Genomic DNA, 19,225 nt, shown 5'->3' with positions numbered 1-19,225 from the left:
GAAAGCATGGGTGAAGGTACTACCCTTGAACATTGTTGTTCATGTTCAACAAATTGCTATGGAAGACGTATTGTAAGGAAATATTAGAAGGCATTAAAAGAAGCAACAGAAGAGTTCAAGGAAAGAACTGGAACCTTGAAATATATCAAATGGAAACAGAATTAGATGAAAATGCAAAGACTGAGTTCCACAAAATAAGCTTGTTCATCATGGCGTGAACACTGATTGAAGAGGTTTGCTTGAAAAAGGATTAGCACATTTTCAAAAGTTACTTAGAGATCATGGACAACTCCTCTTATCCCGGTTATAAAAACAAATGGAAAAGGAAGATAAGATCAGAGTGGCTATTTTCAGTGCTTTTTTTCTAAAAAAAAAAAAAGGTGCCAGGACTCTCATCTTGTTAATCTTTTATTTATATAATTTTACTTATATATTTATTTATTTCTTAATTAATTAATTTATTTATTAATTTTATTTGTATACCGCCCTTCTCCCGAAGGACTCAGGGCGGTGAACAGGGCAGTACTTGTTAAAAGACAAAAGACAAAATACAAAAATTAAAAGAGAATTAAACAGAATGCCCACAACTCTTACAATTAGTTAAAACACATTAAAATAGGTTAAAACACATTAATAAAACCCAACCCCATCCCATCAGGCCAGGCCAGCTTGTTCGAAGAGGTGAGTCTTTAGATCGCGCCGGAAGGAGCGGAGGTCGGGCGCCGTCTGGAGCTCAACCGGAAGATGGTTCCATAAATCCGGCGCGCCCACAGAGAACGCCCTCCCCCTGGGGGCCACCAGTCGGCATTCTTTGACCGGTGGCACCCTGAGGAGTGTACTGGGCGGAGGGAAGTTGGCGCCGGTCGCAGGTGCTCCCTAAGGTATTCCGGACCCATGCCATGTAGGGCTTTGTAGGTCATTACCAGCACCTTGAATCTCACCCGGAAGATTGGCTTATACTCTTTGGTTGCGCTGTGCCCTGTTTGCAACTCCGCTACTTACTGAGAGAAAGTTGGTGAAATCGCTTCCTGGGGGCACAAAAGGAGGAAAGATTGACGAGAAGTCCACTTACCTTTATACTGGCATTGTGAAGGTTCTGGATTTCCCTCTCAGCCTTCCTATCCTAGGAAGATCCAGCAGAGATTGACCAAAAAGTTCATCTTGGGTCTGAATTCCCATGCAGTGAAAAGGAGGACTTGCAACTTCTGGTTGTAGTTATCCACGTTTCTGCACACTGAGATAATTGGCCACTTGTACAAATACAGAGCCTATCATGCGTTTATATTTATACAGAACAGATACATTACCTGAAAATTTAAGGGAGAAAAAATTGTGTATATATGTATTTTGGTTCTGACTTTAGAAGCATTTGGCATGTCTGCACTGCCAATTGTACTGTCAATTATATACCTATAAATACATCACTCGTGACATAATTTTTGGAATGTGTAAAAAATTTGAACCAGCCCAGAAACTCATTTCCCATTGTTTGTGTATATATAGAAAGTAAACCCTGAAATAGATTTGGAAAGAGCAAGGACTTTGATTAAATGGAAATGTTGCTAAGCATAGAACTGTTGAGTTAATTTGCAGCTGTTTCTGCTGTTTTCTTTTTATGTGTTTATGATTTTACATCACATTTTAAAATCAGCTAAATTGAATAGGAATAAGATTGTGACTGAAAGAATACTAATTCTGAAATATAGTAAATATCTTTAACAAGTAACGTTAAATTTAGCTTTAGTGTAATTTGCTTGCTTACCGTAGCTAAAACTGGAAATTATATTTCTAAAGCATTAGTATGGATCATGGAAAAGAACAAAAATTTAATATTTATGATTCAAAAATATAAATGTGTGAGAAACATGTTTTAAAAGATCTTTGCAGCTTGTTCTCATATATACCCTGCCAAAGGAATAACTAAAATTATGAAATTTAGAATCTACCAAGCTTCCCTCCCATGGACAGAAGACAATCCATGGGAAATGTGAATCAGTAATCCATAAGCATGATAGGCTCTGTATTTGTACAAGTGGCCGATTATCTCAGTGTGCAGAAACGTGGATAACTACAACCAGAAGTTGCAAGCCCTCTCCTTTTCACTGCATGGGAATTCAGACCCAAGATGAACTTTTTGGTCAATCTCTGCTGGATCTCCCTAGGATAGGAAGGCTGAGAGGGAAATCCAGAATCTTCACGATGCCAGTATAAAGGTAAGAGCACTTCTCAGCAATCTTTCTTCCTTTTGTGCCCCCGGGAAGCGGTTTCACCAACTTTCTCTCAGTAAGTAGTGGAGTTGCAAACAGGGCACAGCGCAACCAAAGAGTATAAACCAATTAAGAAAAAGGTATTCAAATATTTTCCTCTCTTCTCCTTTTCTGCTTCAAGTGGTACGTCTGTTTTTAGGGGGGAAAGCGGAGGCATCTATTTCTCGCTTCTCCTGAGGCAAGAGCGGGGCTGTCTTTCCAAGTTGAGGCCCCTCACATGAGAGGGCGTGGAAACAGCAAATAATTCCAGGAAAGAACTGGCTCGCTCGGGGTTGCTATAGCAATGGCTTCCTCATTGGAATTCATGGCAGCTGCCGCCATCACGGACCCTGAGAGGGTGCTGAGGCCATGCCCTAACAGCACAGCGGTTTGACATTGCTGCGGGCTGGATGCTAAGGTCAAAATTGAGATTTAGCCATGCGAGGTTAGGGATTCCTCTTTTCCCCCCCAGCACTTGGGAATCAGCAGTCACGCGTTTATACAAAGGTGAGGGAACAGAACACAGTGGAAGTGTGCATTGTGTTGAGGGCCAGGCGCTCCAGGGTGGCCACGTAGGTGCACAGGATGAGGTGGGAGCGGGGGCACATGTCCAGCACCGGGTAGGCAACCAGTCTGGCTGACACGGGTGAGCACAAGGAAGGAGTCCACATGGACTCTGCAGAACCCACCTCCCACTCCTTGTCCTCACTTACCTAGTTGAGATGGTGTAGTTGGGCAGCAGGGAGGGATGCAAAGTTCCTGCCAACTCGCCTTTGCTGCAGACAACTTGCCTGTGCAACGTTTGCCGGCCGGGTCTTTTGGCGCACTCAGCAGCATTTCCTATTGGCTTTCAAAAGCCAATAGGCTTTTGAAAGCCAATAGAGGGAGTAGCACAGCTTGTGCAAAAGCTGTGTGTGTGTGTGTGTGTGTGTGTGTGTGTGTGTGTGTGTGTGTGTGTGTGCAAAACAAGGTGCCAGAACGCCGTTCTGAGTGTTCTATGAGAAAAAAAGCCCTGGCTATTTTAATCTGTGACTTATTTACATAACTTCTATCAAGCATAGAAGACATGCATGCAAATATTAGGCATGATGGAGCATACATACATCAAGAAATCAATGATGCACACTAGTACAAGCTGGGAAAGGAAGGATGCATAGCAATTGGAACACCTACACCTTTTTGTCCCCCATTTTTAAAGACTCTGCTTTTCTGAACTGTTCAAGCTGACCCTTTAAAAAAGATTTGGCTTTCGTGCTAATCATGGTGATGGAGACAGAAAACAGAAAACAAAATTACAAGGAAGAGCAAAGAAAAGAAGGATCACAGAGAAAGCTGAAAACTGCTGGTAGTGGCAGTAAGGGCCAAGCAGTGATGCTGAATTTATTTATTTTATTACATTTATATACCGCCCTTTCCTGAAGGACTCAGGGCGGTAATGGTAATGAATGGTAATGAAAGATTATGGAATAGTCAGACAAGCAGAAATGGCAGAGATGGGGCAGTAGCTGAGGTAAACTTAAAAAGAAGCTGAATAAATCAAGTGCTACAGATCCAGTGTGGACCAGCAAATTACAAGTAGACTAGGCCAGAATTCAGCAAAGGTAAAACAAGTAGTATAGCAATTTCAGAAACATAGATACAATCATCTATTGATGATAGAATTATTGATTAGGAAACAAAGTAGTAACATCTTTCCTAAAAAAATAATTTATACAAAGTTTTTCAATAGATTTCTCATTTCTAAAAAAACTGTGTATCTCTTTGGCTGGTGCTGTCTTACCAATAAAATCAATGGTATAAATAATATGGAATGGGACAACTCGCTGCAGCCAGGTTGCTGCTGCTGGCTGGCCCCAGTGGGTTCGCCGCGGAGCAATTCACCACGGGATAATTCACTGGAGAATGCCGGATGCAAGGACAACCTCCTCCCTCCTTGATCTGGCTTACCTCCCCCCCACCCACCCACAAATACCCCTTGAACTCTGTGGCAGAAGCTCCTATGCACAGAAAAATATGTGACTCTCTCCCTCATCCCCTCCCCACTTTGCCCTCCCAGATTTTCCCCCCCACTCCGAGCTACAGAGGAGGAGGAGGGGGAGGTTTCCCTTGCCCCCAGCATTCTCCCTCAGTGACTTGTCCCACAGCAAGGGGGCCGGAATGAGGTGGCAAAGGTGAGGTGGCGGTGGTGAGTTGTCCTATATCCTTAGCTTACATGGCAAATGCATTTCAGCTCACTAGAATGAAGGCATTTGCAATGGTGCCGTGTTAGGGGGCTGCTTCTCAGAGCAGGAAGAGTTCTCCAGCGCTTGTGGAATTTCCTTTTTTCTTTTAACCTGTTGTTTATTCCTCCAACAACTCTTCCCTCTATAGGAGATGAGCAGGGAGATTGGACTCAAAAATCAAGAACTAGGATCACTGCCTAAAGGCTTTGAATGATGACCTAGTATTGTATAATAACAGATGTTGTAAAAGATATTATAAGTAGTGCAAAGTTCTGAACATAAATTCCTGTATTTTCTATTCTCAGCTGCCCTGATATTTTATGGAAACTGCTGAAAATGTACAGGAAAAATGGCTTCTCTGTTAAACCTAGTCAATCAACAAATTTCCATCTTACAAGAAAATCAGTAAATTACTAGATGGTTAAAAAGAGCCTTTTAACTAAGACTTCAAGATATAGTATGTAAGGTAGAAATGTTTCTGGAACTCAACTAAAGCCAGGTTTCATGTAACTGAAAGTAATGCTTTTTGAAATACTTCAGCACTCCCAGTCTATTATTATTATTATACAGTATAATAGTTCATATCAAAATAAAACTATTACAAAAGTAATATTAAGAGTCTACGAGAGGTACAGACCTTGCTATCAGTGTCAAACCTTTTTTTAAAAAAAAACAGTGAAAGAGACTTGTACATAATTCCAACTAGTCACAATTTGCTTCAAGGATTAATTGTTTAATATTAACACATTACAATACAGTACAGATATTTTCAAGTAAGACCATCAATCTATATTTTAAAAAAACACTTTGTACAGGGCCAGCAAGCTGTGGACTTGATTTTTTTTTAAAATGCCAATCAATAGAATCCTGAAACACAATTCCACTGTAGCCAAGCCAAGATCATGTACAAATACAGCTCAGCACTGCTGGCCTATAGAGACATGCAGCAGGAATGCAATTCTGGATTGCTATGCAAAGGCTTAGTGGTTCATATTTTATTAGATTATTTACATCATCATGGTAACCCAAAGAGGGAAAATCCTGGAGATTTTTTTTCCAAAAAAACCCCTTACCCCTATAAAAATACAAAATACCTTCTCTCTGCCCTGATGAAACCAAAATATTTTTTTTCCAAGGTTAACAAATGTTTAATGAAGGGAAGAGATACTTTCTTTCAACAACCTTCCTGGAAACATTGGAAAGTGCATATTGCACATAGGGAAGTTCCAGCCTCTTTGGGAACAGCCAGGATCGGGCTGGCAAGGGAAGGGAAGACAGAAAAAGCTGTTGTGTGTGCCATTGTTTGCTTTCTTAGCCAACAGAGGAAAAAGCAGGAATGTGCAGACAAACTAACCCACCCAAGAAACAATGATGATAAAGCATCCATCATTTCAACATGAAGCTAACACTGTTCGTTTAAAGAAAACTTGCCTTTACTTTCAACATTCATATGCAGGCTTTGTTTCCTTCTCTCTCTCTCTCTCTCCTCACACATTATCTTAACAATCTAAGATCTAAGACAGGTTGAAGAGGAATTAAAGTGCTTTGTGAATACACATTTCCTAAAAATGTCTAATACCCAGTATCCTTTTGGCAGACATTTCTTTCAGATTGTATGTTCATTTTGCCATCTTTAATATAATGCTTGACACTTTGTGCCTGGCTCTGTCAGCAGCCACTAGTTTACTAAATTTCAATTGACATTCCAACAAATTAGCTGTCAGCACAGCAATCAGGTCATTAGCAACAGTGCTTTGAAAAACAGTGCATAAGAAAACAATCATTTTTCCTACAGAGAGGCAACCAACTATGCTTACAACAATCCTACATTGGACATCAAAAGGAACATTGGATCATGTTCTCTCCATAAATACATATTGTTCTGAGATGTTGAAAATGAATTGCATCAGCTTTCTGTTTGAACTTTTAACTAAACAAGTACCAAACGTAGCATTTATCCCATGTAGCTGGTTACTCAAACTGAAATCTGTGTGAATTATACTTCATCAATGACAAAACAAAAATTTAAATATAAGTAGTAGGGAAATGCAAACTGGCAAAGGGGACAAAACCTTTGGAAATTTATATTAAATAAATCAAAACATGTGGAAGGGAAAGAAGAGAGATCTCTTTGGTCAAAAATAGCATTTTGTAAAAGTCTGAAATACTGAACGGCTTTAGCATTTCAAATATATAATATTATATTCTACTACCCGTGGCCTCTCTTAGGTAGCCCTTTCTCCTGATTCAGAGAAACTACAAAGACTGGAATTGCTCATAGAAATCCAGCATTGCTTTATTTCAAAACCGTGTCTTCAGTTCTGAGCACACCCAATCATTTAGCACGAGAAAGTCCCTAAGCTAGCATTTGCTACTCTATGAAAACTTAAAAATCATGTACAATTTGATACAAAGCAAAGCGCCTTCAATCTTAGTCCAGCTACAAATTTGTTGCCATGGATAACTGGGGTTGCTCTTCTTTAATTTAGCCAGAGTAAACACTAGTTCTTTCCCTAACTTGAGCAGAGGCTTCATCCTTGACTGTGAAAAGAAAAGGAACCACAGAATTCTGGTTCACAAGCACAGGTAAACCAAAGGTACAATGCTACAGAAGCTACTGGGATAACATCTGATTGACAAAGCAAAGAAAGATCATTCTTCCTTACTATATATTTACAACCATTTAGCTTGGGCAAGTCTCTTTATTTAAACATAGCCCAGGTTGGAAGCCTTTTCCAGTCTCTATTCAACCTCCACCATGGTAGAAAATCATTCCTTGGGCTACCCTGTTAGTTTTAAGGCTGCTTTGCTTCTAAATCTCAGGCTATTCTGTATCAAAGAAAAATTACAAATTATGTCACAAACTGTTTGGAAGATGCTGAGGGACAGAACAATTCCAAAAGGGAGGCACAGAACAAAAAGCAGTCTTTTGCTTAATTTACACAGGTAGAGACCCCATTAAAGGCAGATGATGATGTACTATCCTCTTAAAGGCTATCACAGGTAAACATCATCTACTATTGAGTCTCAAAAGTTATGCTGTTGAGTAAAACCACCCAATCATTAAGCTCAGAGACACAGGAAAGCTAACTTGGGAAATCCAACCAATACTGCAATTCATCTCCTCTTAGATCTTTTCCACTATCCCATTAGGAAATGGTAAAACTGGCTGGGGAAGGATTCAGCAAGCGACGTTGATTCTGCAGTCCACCCCATCAGGTGGGTCCCCTGGAAGCTTGCTACAGCTTGCTTCTAACCCATATGTGAAGCTACCTCACCTCTAGTGGATCAGAGTGCTAGCCACACCGACCATCTGGCACACGACTGAACAGAAAACTCTGATCAGAGCTGGCAAAGAGAGGAAGGAGCCCTGTCTGTTGATTTTCCTCCAACAGACAAAGGCAAGTATCACCAAGCCTTGCCTACTGAACCCAAGTATTATGAAGCCTCTGCAGAGCTGAACGGGACAAATTTAGCAGGTTTGTTTGGAGACATAGGAGATAGATCATCAGCTTCTTCGCTGAGTTTGAAAAACATCTCTTGTTCTCGCTTTTTCTGGTTCAGCTCGTCTTCTAGTGCCTGAAACACAAAGACAAAAAGAGGTGAAAAGATGAAGTTTTTGCTAATAATAACCACCTTGATTTCTCTCTGGATTCCTGCCAGCTTACATGCAGTTGCAGGTTGAAATGAATACGACATTAGAATAAGGAAAATAAAAGAGTATACAATGCAAACCTGCTCACAAACATTCAACGTCTTCCTTACTCATTTTCCCCTAAATTATGGGTCTTGTGGAAATTAACTTTTTTTAATCCTTATTTTGACCAACTGATCTGATCTTCAACATTTCACAATTTAATTCTGATGTGGGTGCAAATTTTTAATCACCTTTTTTCTTGGCCTAAGTTTATCTCGCCAGTCCTTGAGGGTCAGGTTGTGGTTTTCATCCAAGGCTTTCAGTTTTTGAGTCTCATGTTCAACCAGAAGGTGGCACTTTTCATTCTACATAGATTGAAACAAGCAATAGAGAGAAAGAAATATGAGAAGATATTTTGCAAGGAGGAAAAAGCACCAGGCCTACCATCTCTTTGACCTAATTTGAGATTGCTGACCAGCAGCAAATAATATTTAGTTATCTTTCTAATATCTTTCTGACATTAGAAGTCTCATTCTACCTGATGTCACAGATTCAATGTGTCTGCTTAACCTGGAGTTAGCCAAGACAGCCTGCTTAGCATATTGTGCTCTAGACATAAAGAGTTGAAATCTCTGATAATCCATGGAGTTTACTTGATGGCTTTGAGAAAAATCATCCTCTTTCAAAACTAGCATAACACCAGGCTTATATTAGGATTTAAATGAATTAAATGAACCCACATTTATTTACCCGTATTTCACCCCTCGGATAAAACTTCAGATATAAATACGATTACATGCCAGCATTAAAAAAAAATCCCTGATATTATTTTTCTCTTCTGTTTTAGGACCCACCGTGACCAGCATTAACACATCTTTCAGAACATGATAACAGATAGCTCAAAGGCTTCATACGTGCTGCACTTTTGAAGATTAACATAAGCATAAATAAAACTGTACCATTGATATTAAGTTACCTGTAACTGCTGGAGTTCATTCATATTGCCCTCACACTGAGCCAACATTTCCTTCATCTGCATCTCGTGCTTCTGCTGCTGCTGCATTCGCTCAGTTTTTTGTCTCTTTTCTTCCTGCTGGGCAAACTGTAATGGGGAAAACACCAACAACCATCCAAGTTTTGGATGGTTTCCCGCAACAGTTATATACCTGAACTTGAAATACTTCAGAAGGTAACCGAAGTTTACCACTGTGATTAATTATTTCAGTGAAACTGTTTTAATTCATCTCCTGGGATAGTTATAGGATCTCTGGACCCTGACTAACATTTGCTTGTATGATGAGTGCTTTGTCAATATGATCTGATTTCATTTTTCCTTACTTGAAGATACACCAAAAAATTGAGAGGGATGGGTGATCATAATTATGATCTCTCTCTACCCTTTCACAAAATTAGAGTGTGTGACAATTTGAATTATTTCTACTTTGAAACTCATTTAATGCTGAAGCCTAAATATCAGTGATATGATATGCAGCTGCTAGACAAATAATTCCCAGTAGGCTATGTCTAGCAGATTTTTACAGTATAATACATTCATTTAGTTCATTTACATAACAAATGCAAGGCCAAATTACAGTTTAGCAGTTAATTGGCAGTGCGTTGGTCCATACAGTACTGCTGTGACAGTACCTTTAGCTCCTCCTGTGAGCTGGCACAGCTAACCAACCTTGGATAATTCACCTATAGATAATTCATCATATTATTCAAAGCAGGGGCCCTGGTTTATTCTTCTCGTGGAATCCTCCATAATTTGTTAGTTGGGCCACTAATGGATGTGGTAGCAGATACAATCGGGGAAAGTATACACATTCCTCATTTACCAGTACCTCATTTTTATTTAAAATATGCCTATTCCTTATTCTCTTTGTTAAAAAACGCCCAAGCAATTGTTATAATCCTGTAACATGCCTAAGCAGGTTACATGAACTGACTTATTGACAAAAGAATCCTCTGCTTATTTTCCATCCAGTCATTGAATCATATGGTTGGAAGGGACCTTAGAGGCAGGAGTTCTCATATCATCTTGGACAAATGGTTGTCCAAACTTTTCTTGAAAACTTCCAGCAATGAAGCACATGAAGATTGCTATCATGTCTTCCCTCAGACTTCTCTTTGTTAAGCTAAAGTTATCTCGTTACTTCAGCCATTCTTCATAGGATTAGCCTTCGGACTCCTTATCATCTTTGCTTCTCTTCTCTGCATTCTTTCTAGGGCCTCAGCATTTCCTTTGTAATATGGTGACCGGAACTGGATACAGCATTCCAAAAATGGCCTCACCAATGTGATATAAAGTGATACTATTACTTCCCTTGATCTTGGTACTATCCCTCTATTGATGCAGCCCTGGACTGTTTTGGCTTTTTTTGGCAGCTGCACCACACTGATGACTCACACTTAAACAGTGGTCCACCAGGACACCTTGATCCCTCTCATAGGCACTACTGCCTATCCTGTACCGATGCATCTGATTTTTCCTGCCCAAGTGCAGGACCTTACTTTTCTCACCGCTGAACTGCATCTCTTTGGATAGGACCTAATGCTCAAGTCTGCCAAGATCCTCCTAAATCTTGAATCTATCTTCTAAAGTGTTAGCAGTCCCTCATCTACAAATTTGATGAGTGCCCCTTCAATCCCTTCATCTCGGTCAGGGGTACCCAATCCCTGATCCATGGCTGGGCCACAGCCTGTTCGGAACCAAGCCACTGAAGTGGTGAGTGCACGCATGCATGCACGTGAAGCTGCATTTGTGAAAGTGGCGTGCGCATGCAAAACCATTCCTACTCCTCTCCCCCTCCGCTGCTGCTGCCTCTGCTGGTCTGCCGAGCCAGAATGTAGGTCATTTATGAAAACGTTGAAGAGCTCTGGGCCCAAGACATCTCTGTATCTAATGAAAGTTCTCAGACAGATCCCTTCAGCAGGGTAGCTACCTGACTCTGACAGCAAATTTCACCTGTTTTATCTTCTCTCTCTGTTCTGAGGCACTTCCACTGGAGTTGATATGGAGACTCTTTTTATACATGGCCATGCGGGTTTTCCCTTCACTCCTCTGAATTTTGGGGAGACGGGCCCTCTCTTGCTGCTGCCGAACTTTCAGCTGTTCTATCATGCGCTGGTTATATCGTTGCATTTGCTCACGCTCCTGCAATATAAATCAACACAGTGGTGGGAATGAGGGAGCCAGCATAAGATAATGCCCCGCATTACATTTAGAGACATCAGTGGCAAGGAGCCACAAATTATTGAACAAAAAACAAAAGGTTATTGGGGGGCGGGGAAGTGAGAAATAAGATCAACCTGGAAGACCTGAACACGCAGAGGAGGCTAGTATTGTTTTTTTTTTCCTGAAGGAAATAACATCAATGCCCCCAGCTCTTATGGATGGCATCCCTAGTGTAAGCTATTGGGAACTATCACAGAGACAACAATGCTAATTAAGCCAGCTGAAACATAAAAGCTATTATAGAAAGCTGCCAAATTACAGATCTATCCAGTGGGATTTCTTAATGGAAATCATAATCAGTATGTTGTTTATGTGCAGAAAGACTACTTCTTCAACGCAATAGGCAGCCGTGGTTATTAAACTATACAAATAATAAGCAATATATAAATATTAGTGATCATCCACACATGCAGTACAGGTGCCAATAAATCAGAGGTAGAATATATATTAGTATTCTCCACACAGAGGAGGAAACATTAGCTTCATCTCTAATGGGAATGAAAGGCATCTTGCTCCATAATGTAAAATAAGCATTTTTGCCAAAGGTTCAATGCAATTTCTATCACAGCAAAAGGCAAAAATAGAACATTTGCTCTTATGTCGTTTCTTTTCCTGAAATCAGAGTTTTATCTGGTTTGAACAAAATTCTCTTTAGCAAACTTGACTGTAATCACAGTGGATATTGGAACTACAGTCCAATACAATGAGAGAATCCTAATTTAGGAGAGACTAACCCTAAGAGTGTGTCCTCTCCCTAATAACTACAGAGATTGTATTATAATCAGAGTACTCCTTCCCAGGCAGAACGGGACAACACGCCACAGGACAACTCATCACTGGACAACACGCCACAGGACAACTCGCTGTGGGACAATTCAATTTAATTATTTAAAAGTTAAAACGTTATTTTAATTTTTGTCATTCATATTTCATTTTGCCCCTCCTTTGGCATCCTTTCTTTAATGATTCTATTTCACTATATTTTTTTTGAGATTAGTGTAAATCTTGTCCCATGGAGAGTTGTCACATGGTGAGTTGGCCATGGTGAACTGCTCCGTGGCAAGTTGGCCACGGCGAGTTGGCTGTGGTGAGTTGGCTGCAGCAAGTTGGCTGTGGCAGGTTGACTGTAGTGAGTTGTCGTAGAGTAGACTCTTCCCAGGAGCTCTTAGGAGCCCACAGTTACCATACTGCTAAGCTTGTAAGCCGCCCTGAGTCTTCGGAGAAGGGCGGGATATAAATGGAATTAAAATAAAATAAATAAATAAATAAAATACAATTTTAAAAGTTCTGCGTTGTGCTGCTCTATCACATCTCGTATTTCTACCAAAGCTTTCCCATATCTCCACACTCCAACCCTTCTGCACACTAGCTTTGCTTCTATATATCTGCAACTTTAGATCCCACCTATCATTCAGAAGAACAGAGAACGGAAAATGCCGCTACCTTCTCGTGTTTCCGTAGCAGCTCGTGTCTCTGGAGGAAATACTGGTCTTTTAGTTGCTGTTTCAAAATCTGGTGCTTCTCCTGCAGATGGTGCTCTTCCAGATCCCAGATAGTGGCTTCCCGGTCTACAGTGTTTTAAAAAATTAAACATACATGGCCATTCAGTACCTGAACAGAGAAGGGAAGAGTAACTGTTTCAATCTCAGCATTGTCTACCCTCATGCTCAGTTTCTATCCCCTCAACCTTCTTTTTACGTTATGATATTATTGGCCTGAAAAGGTGAATGAACGACAAGAGCAGCTGGCTTTCTTTTTCCCCCTTTTCACAGGGGTTCCCAAAGCAAGAGAAGAGAAAGGATGCATGTGAAGGGGAGGGAACTGGGTACAAAATCTTTGCTGTATAGACGGAAAACCTGTCAGCCTCTAGATTATCATCATTTCCCAATCTGTGTTCCTATGATGATATTTCAATCCATAAGATTTATATTTATATTTATTAAATTTTTATACCGCCCTTCTCCCAAAGGACTCAGGGCTGTGTACAGGGCAATAAATATTAAAAAACAAAGTACAAAAGTTAAAAAACAATTAAATAATTATGCCCTATATATATAATAATTAAAACCATATTAAAAACCCAACCCCAAACCCATCAAACCAGGCTGGATTGCTCAAATAAATAGGTCTTTAGATCCCGCCGGAAGGAGCGAAGGTCGGGGGCCATCCGGAGCTCAACCGGTAGACGGTTCCAAAGGTCTGGCGTGCCCACAGAGAACGCCCTCCCCCTGGGGGCCACCAGTCGACATTCTCTGACCGGAGGCACCCTGAGGAGGCCCTCTCTGTGGGAACGCACAGGGCGGAGGGGAGTCGACGCCGGCAGCAGGTGCTGCCGTAGGTAATCCGGACCCAAGATTGTGTGTTAATACCATTTTTAAAAATAATTTTCAAAAATTAGCGGTCCCTTGAAGCATTTCCTAACGCATGAAGCTTTTCCACGCAACTTTCCTAATTCACATTTAAAGGAAAAATGATAAGTCTCCCTGATGTATAATGTTGAATACGAACCACCCCCTAATGCCACTTTAAAAAAAATTCTCTCTGCCTTCTCCCTTAAACTTTTTGTAGGAGACGATCAGGCTGAGCCTGAGGGGAGGAACAAACGGACCATCAGTTTGGAGTGGCTACGCCCCTTTAAGAGACCTATGTCCAGCCCTCCTTGAGGTCCATTGACTCTTATCTGGCACCAATTTGCCTTGATTGTTAGTAGATCAGGTTCTTGCATATAGGCTGCATGGAATGTTGCTTTTGAACACCACACTGGTTCCTGGTTTCCTGAGCTTGACACTTTTTGCTCCTTGCACATCTATTCCTCATATATGCTTTTTAAAAAAAATGCAAACACTTTATGTACATAAAATACAGCTTTGTAACAGATGAGATCTCTTCCCATCATATCTTTTAGGAATAGTTCTTCAGAGATCTTTTATTAAAGAAGGATGAACAACCAGATAGCTACAATCTGGGAAGAATTCATACTATGGCAGGGTTTGCTTTCTTAGAAATCTGTAGCAAAGATTTGCTTTTACATTTCTATTTCTGTTTCAATTTTTGATTCCAGCTCTCACTAGCACCTGCCAGTATGGTCAACAGCTGAGGAAGTTGGAAGCTGTAGATCAGAGCATCTGGAATATGACAAGTTTTCCTATCCACATTTTATAAGTAAGCTCTATTTTTGATGTTTTATTGGCTTCCAAACTAGCACTGTGACAAAAAGTGGCTGGAAAATTATAACTTCAGATTAATTGGCTACTTTTCCAAAATAACTCTCTAGCTTAAAATATTATTCCATAATATAAAAACTGACGAGCACTCAAGACAATCCACAGCATGCTTCTCATTACTGTAAAATGGGCATGTCAAACTTGCGACGTCACGTGACGTTGCACGACATATCACAACTTTTTCCCCATTGGCGGCAATGGGGTGGGCACGGTTTCGTCGTGATGCATCCGGCTGACAGGCCGGCAGTTTGACATGCCTGCTGTAAAGGATTTGCATTCTTCCTGTTTATAGCTTTGCCAATGCTCTCCAATAGGTTGGATTGCCTTTAAACGAAAGCATATTCTTCTTAGTCTGACTTCCTTACTCGTGAGCCATTCTAACTGGTCCATTTAAGGAAAAAAAGCACCTCTCAGAAGCTGCTGTTTTTTATTGAGGCATTCTCGTTCTTTGTCACAGATCTCTTTCCGATTCTGAGCTGTAATGTTTCTCATTGCCTGCTCCAGATCCTCGGATTGCTTGGCTATAAAGTCTTGTTCCTGGAATGAGAAAGGAGATGTATGAATTACTCGTCTTGGCTTTCTCGAATCTGTCAGCTTTTAGATATGCTGGGATGGTAGTTCTCAAACTAATTGGAAACCAGAATTCCAGACTTTCTGAAGGTCTTTGAGATAATCCATAGTGTGTCTCCCTGGCTGGTTGGGAATCTATGTTTCTCTAAGAGTTTGTGCTACAATGTCAATTAAATCTCTCTTGTGCCTTACCATAACTTGCTTTTTTTGTGCAAAGTCATCCAACTTCACTTTCATGCTGCTCTTGCGTTGTTGCCGTGGGAGCTTTTCAATGTCATTCTTGAGCTTCATAACAAAGAAAAAGACAAGCAGACAAACATTTGAGATATTCAGAACTACTGGGAAGCCCTTTGTAGCTTAGAAGAATCTATACTATTGTTTTGTACATTCAGCAGAAAACTGAATAGTACTGTCATTTTTTTTGTTTCTCTTCTGTCTCTCCTACCTACTGTCTTGCTTTGCTCATTATTTTATTATTGGCCATTTTTAAATTGGCATTTCCCCCCAAATTCCTTCCTAAATACCTTTTTATTCAGCAGTCCAACCTAGGTGAATAGAATGTATTTCTAGTGTGTCCATAGAGAAATGTCTGAAGGGGTTGAAAAGGTTTGTTGTGAAAGAAGTGAGATTTGAACCAGGAACTTTACAACCCATAGGTCAATCATTAAACAACTTCATTAGCTCTTCAGGTTTTCCTCCCTTCTCTCTCACCCCACTTTTTCATTCTTCTTTCCCTAACTCCCTTCTTTGTATTTCCTGTACATTTTTCCTTCTTAGATTACTTTCTTCATTCATCCTGGGTGCCATCTTCCATCCCTTTGAATTGCTTTGTTTATGAGAAACATTTTAACTGACAGCTGGGTTGGCATCCTAATATTATCCTAGCATGGAAGAATTCAAACTACCAGCTTTACCTCTTTCTTTTTTTGTTTCAGCAGTTCCTGAAATTTAAGCAGATCCCGTTCTTGCTCAGCACGGATACGTTTAGCTTCATCTCGTCGGTGCAGTGCATGATCTTGCTCCATTTTTTCAATTTGCTGCTTCTGCTGCCGCTCTAGATTTTCTAGTTCCGTATCATAAAACTTCTTCTTTGACTATAAAAGAAAAGGCAGATACAATCTTAAATATAGTGATGTTTTCCTTAATTTAGTAATAAAAGCAAAGCTTGGAAAAAAGCAAGCTTAGTTACAACCTAAGTTTGGTTTCATATAAGGATCATTAGTCAAGCTCATATTAATTCTAAAACATTCTCTCACTATCTTGGCTGTGAACATTAAAGATTCCATTGCTGGAGCTGTAACTGAGGAGTAACTCTTATTATTCTACCTAGGATTCAGAAAAAGAAAGTAAGACTCCTCACTTCATCATGCTTCCTATCTTTATTTTTTTTAATGTTGTTGAGAGTCAGCCAGTATACAAGTTTTAACAACAACAGTCACTGTGATTTGAGACCTTTGCACTAGGAAGAATGGACAATATCCTGGGACTGGTGGCCTCAGTGATCTTAATGCACCCCTTCTGGGGAGAATAGAATTCACTTTGCTGGTGATTGATTCAGCAATGACATTCTGGGCAATAACCATTAGGTTCTAACTGTGGCATCCTTTTCTGTAGACTGAGGATTGCCTATGTGTGTGTGTGTGTGTGTGTGTGTGTGTGTGTGTGTGCATGCACGTGTGTGTGCACATGTGTGTGTGTGTTGCTGTAGATCAGAAAAAAGCCATTCAAGATTCCTTCTGCATATAAGATTGGATGATGCACATTAGCAGCAGGAAAAATTAATGGGACAAAATTGCTCAAGTACTGGAATAATTTCAGAGAACTTCAGTACAAATTATCAACGGATGAGAAATTCCTATTAAGCCTGATTGAAAACTGGGAATGTGTAGCCCTGAGAAAACTTAAGGATGGCAATTGTTAACTGTACAAATATAGTATTTGAAAAATTATTGTCATTTTGTTTGAAGATTTAATATAATAGAGAAGCTGAGAAGGATTCAGCAATGCTGATACTAGCAGATGAAATGATTGCATCTGTTTACATAAGTCTTCTCAACCTTGCATTCTCCAGGTGTGCTGGAATACAGCTCCAACAATCCCATAATGCCACAGTAATGATGTCTGCATGCCCTTAGTTGTGGGATAACACATGTAGAAGGCACTGATTTAGAAGTGGCATACTATGAGGCATAAGAAAAATGATTGAAACAAATTTCTTCTCCCAGAATGTTCAGCTAAACGTGCTGCTTCCTGACATTCTGAACATGTAAGACAATCTGTAACAGAAACTCACACCAAAATTTTACAATGCAAAAATTGACCAGGCTTGGATGGGAGGCTCCTACAAATTTTTAGAAAGTGAGAAATTATTAGGGAGAGAAGGAAAAATAGTCCTTGTTTTGTATATGCTATATCAGGAATACTGAAATTTCCTATGCTCCAGATGTTTTGAACCGAGCTTCAAAAAATCACATTAAGTACTTGGAGTTCAAAACATTTGGGATTTTGCTGCTTGACATTATGATTTTAGCAAGGATTTTCCAAAGGATGTTCAATGTTTGAGGACACTAAAATATAAACACAGGGAAATTATTCTGAATAATAAAAGATTACAAGCCTAAAATCCACAATCTATAGCAGGGGTCTTCAAACTTGGCCCTTTTGTGACTTGTGGACTTCAACTCCCAGAATTCCTCAGCCAGCATGGCTGGCTGAGGAATTCTGGGAGTTGAAGTCCACAAGTCACAAAAGGGCCAAGTTTGAAGACCCCTGATCTATAGTAAAGAATATTGTTATGTTATGTTATGTAATATATAGTATATTAATACTGATACATTTACACAGGTAAGTTTGCCATTCTATCTATAATTCTTCAGAGAACTGACACTACTTTTAGTGACAGTATTTAGGTTTCTTCCTAGCCTAATTAATACCACATGGCTTATTAATTTTTCTTTCTCCATATCTTCGGCCAACTTCTGAGATGGCAATTCCTCTTCCCACTTACATTCATTTCTTGTTCAAAACGTTTTAACATTTGTTCCAGGAGCAGCTGATGTTTGTTTGTTAATTGTGTTTGATTCCGATGTTCCTCTTTCTGAAGCAAACGTAGCTCCCGCAGCTCCTGCCGCCTGCAGGGTTAAAGTAGAACAGAAATTTAGAAACAGAAGAGAAACTTTAAAGCCAAAGCTACACAGAAACACCATTTAGAGTAAAATAATCATAATGAAGACTAGCCAAGATAGGCTGCCGGCTGCCTTCTGCATTCTAAGGATCTAGAATTTCCTTGAGGGGAGAACTGACTCCTTCAGTCGCTGCCATGAACATATATCGCTTTTGGCCTGCAGGCAGAATATTTTTCTTTTTCTCCCAGCTCTTGTTTATATTTGCACGTCTGGCCTTGAATTATTCAAATTACATCATGCAAACATTTTGAATAAATATGGTTTAATACAATCCCTCCGACAACTGCGTGCAAGAATACATCTCTGTCTGAAACTTGGCAAGCTGAAAGAAATATAATAAACAACTCAGGTAACTTTGTGGTGTTGACATCTGTTGAAGTGAGTTTTAGAAAACTGTTCTGTCACTTTTTTTGGTATAATTTAGATTTAACATCTCAAACTGTTGCCAGACATTTGTTGACTCCTGTCATAATAAAAAGAACAGGCAAAAACATTAGCAGTGAATTGCTGAACTTTCATTTTTCCCTTCCCCATTCTTATTCTGTTGCATGGTTTAGTGCTTTCTATATGTATTTTTCTGCAACTACTATAAATCTCAGCTAGCCTTTGGCTAAGCTGGATGGGAAAACTGGATGATAATTCTCAATATCTGATTCCATAAGATAATTGCTGATCTCTAGTGAATACGAGTGCCGCGTAACAGAGTGAGCGCCTGTTACTCGTCCCAGCTTCTGCCAGCCTAGCAGTTCAAAAGCGCGTAAAAATGCAAGTAGAAAAATAGGGACCACTAAGGTGGGAAGGTAACAGCGTTCCGTGCACCTTTGGCGTCTAGTCATGCCGGCCACATGACCACGGAGACGTCCTCGGACAAGCCCTGGCTCTTCGGCTTTGAAACGGAGATGA

General features: G+C 40.1%; 1 protein-coding gene across 1 annotated transcript in view; it reads right to left on the bottom strand.

The window, feature by feature from the left end:
• Window positions 1–5,180: 5,180 nt before the first annotated feature.
• STK10 (serine/threonine kinase 10) overlaps window positions 5,181–19,225 on the bottom strand; it is an 84,868-nt gene continuing 70,823 nt past the window's right edge. The window contains exons 11-19 of the mRNA XM_081319536.1: window positions 18,145–18,268; window positions 16,052–16,231; window positions 15,330–15,422; window positions 14,975–15,104; window positions 12,787–12,911; window positions 11,074–11,262; window positions 9,082–9,207; window positions 8,357–8,470; window positions 5,181–8,047 (exon numbers count right to left, since the gene is read on the bottom strand). Coding sequence (XP_081175662.1) covers window positions 7,907–8,047; window positions 8,357–8,470; window positions 9,082–9,207; window positions 11,074–11,262; window positions 12,787–12,911; window positions 14,975–15,104; window positions 15,330–15,422; window positions 16,052–16,231; window positions 18,145–18,268 — 1,222 coding nt within the window. The 3' untranslated portion in view covers window positions 5,181–7,906. The remainder of the gene's footprint in view (window positions 8,048–8,356; window positions 8,471–9,081; window positions 9,208–11,073; window positions 11,263–12,786; window positions 12,912–14,974; window positions 15,105–15,329; window positions 15,423–16,051; window positions 16,232–18,144; window positions 18,269–19,225) is intronic.

This window comes from Vipera berus (genome assembly GCF_964194415.1).
Source record: "Vipera berus genome assembly, chromosome: 2".
NCBI classification, from domain to species: Eukaryota; Metazoa; Chordata; class Lepidosauria; order Squamata; family Viperidae; genus Vipera; species Vipera berus.
Note: the sequence above shows the minus strand (reverse complement) of the source record. Positions and strands in the feature narration are given on the sequence as shown.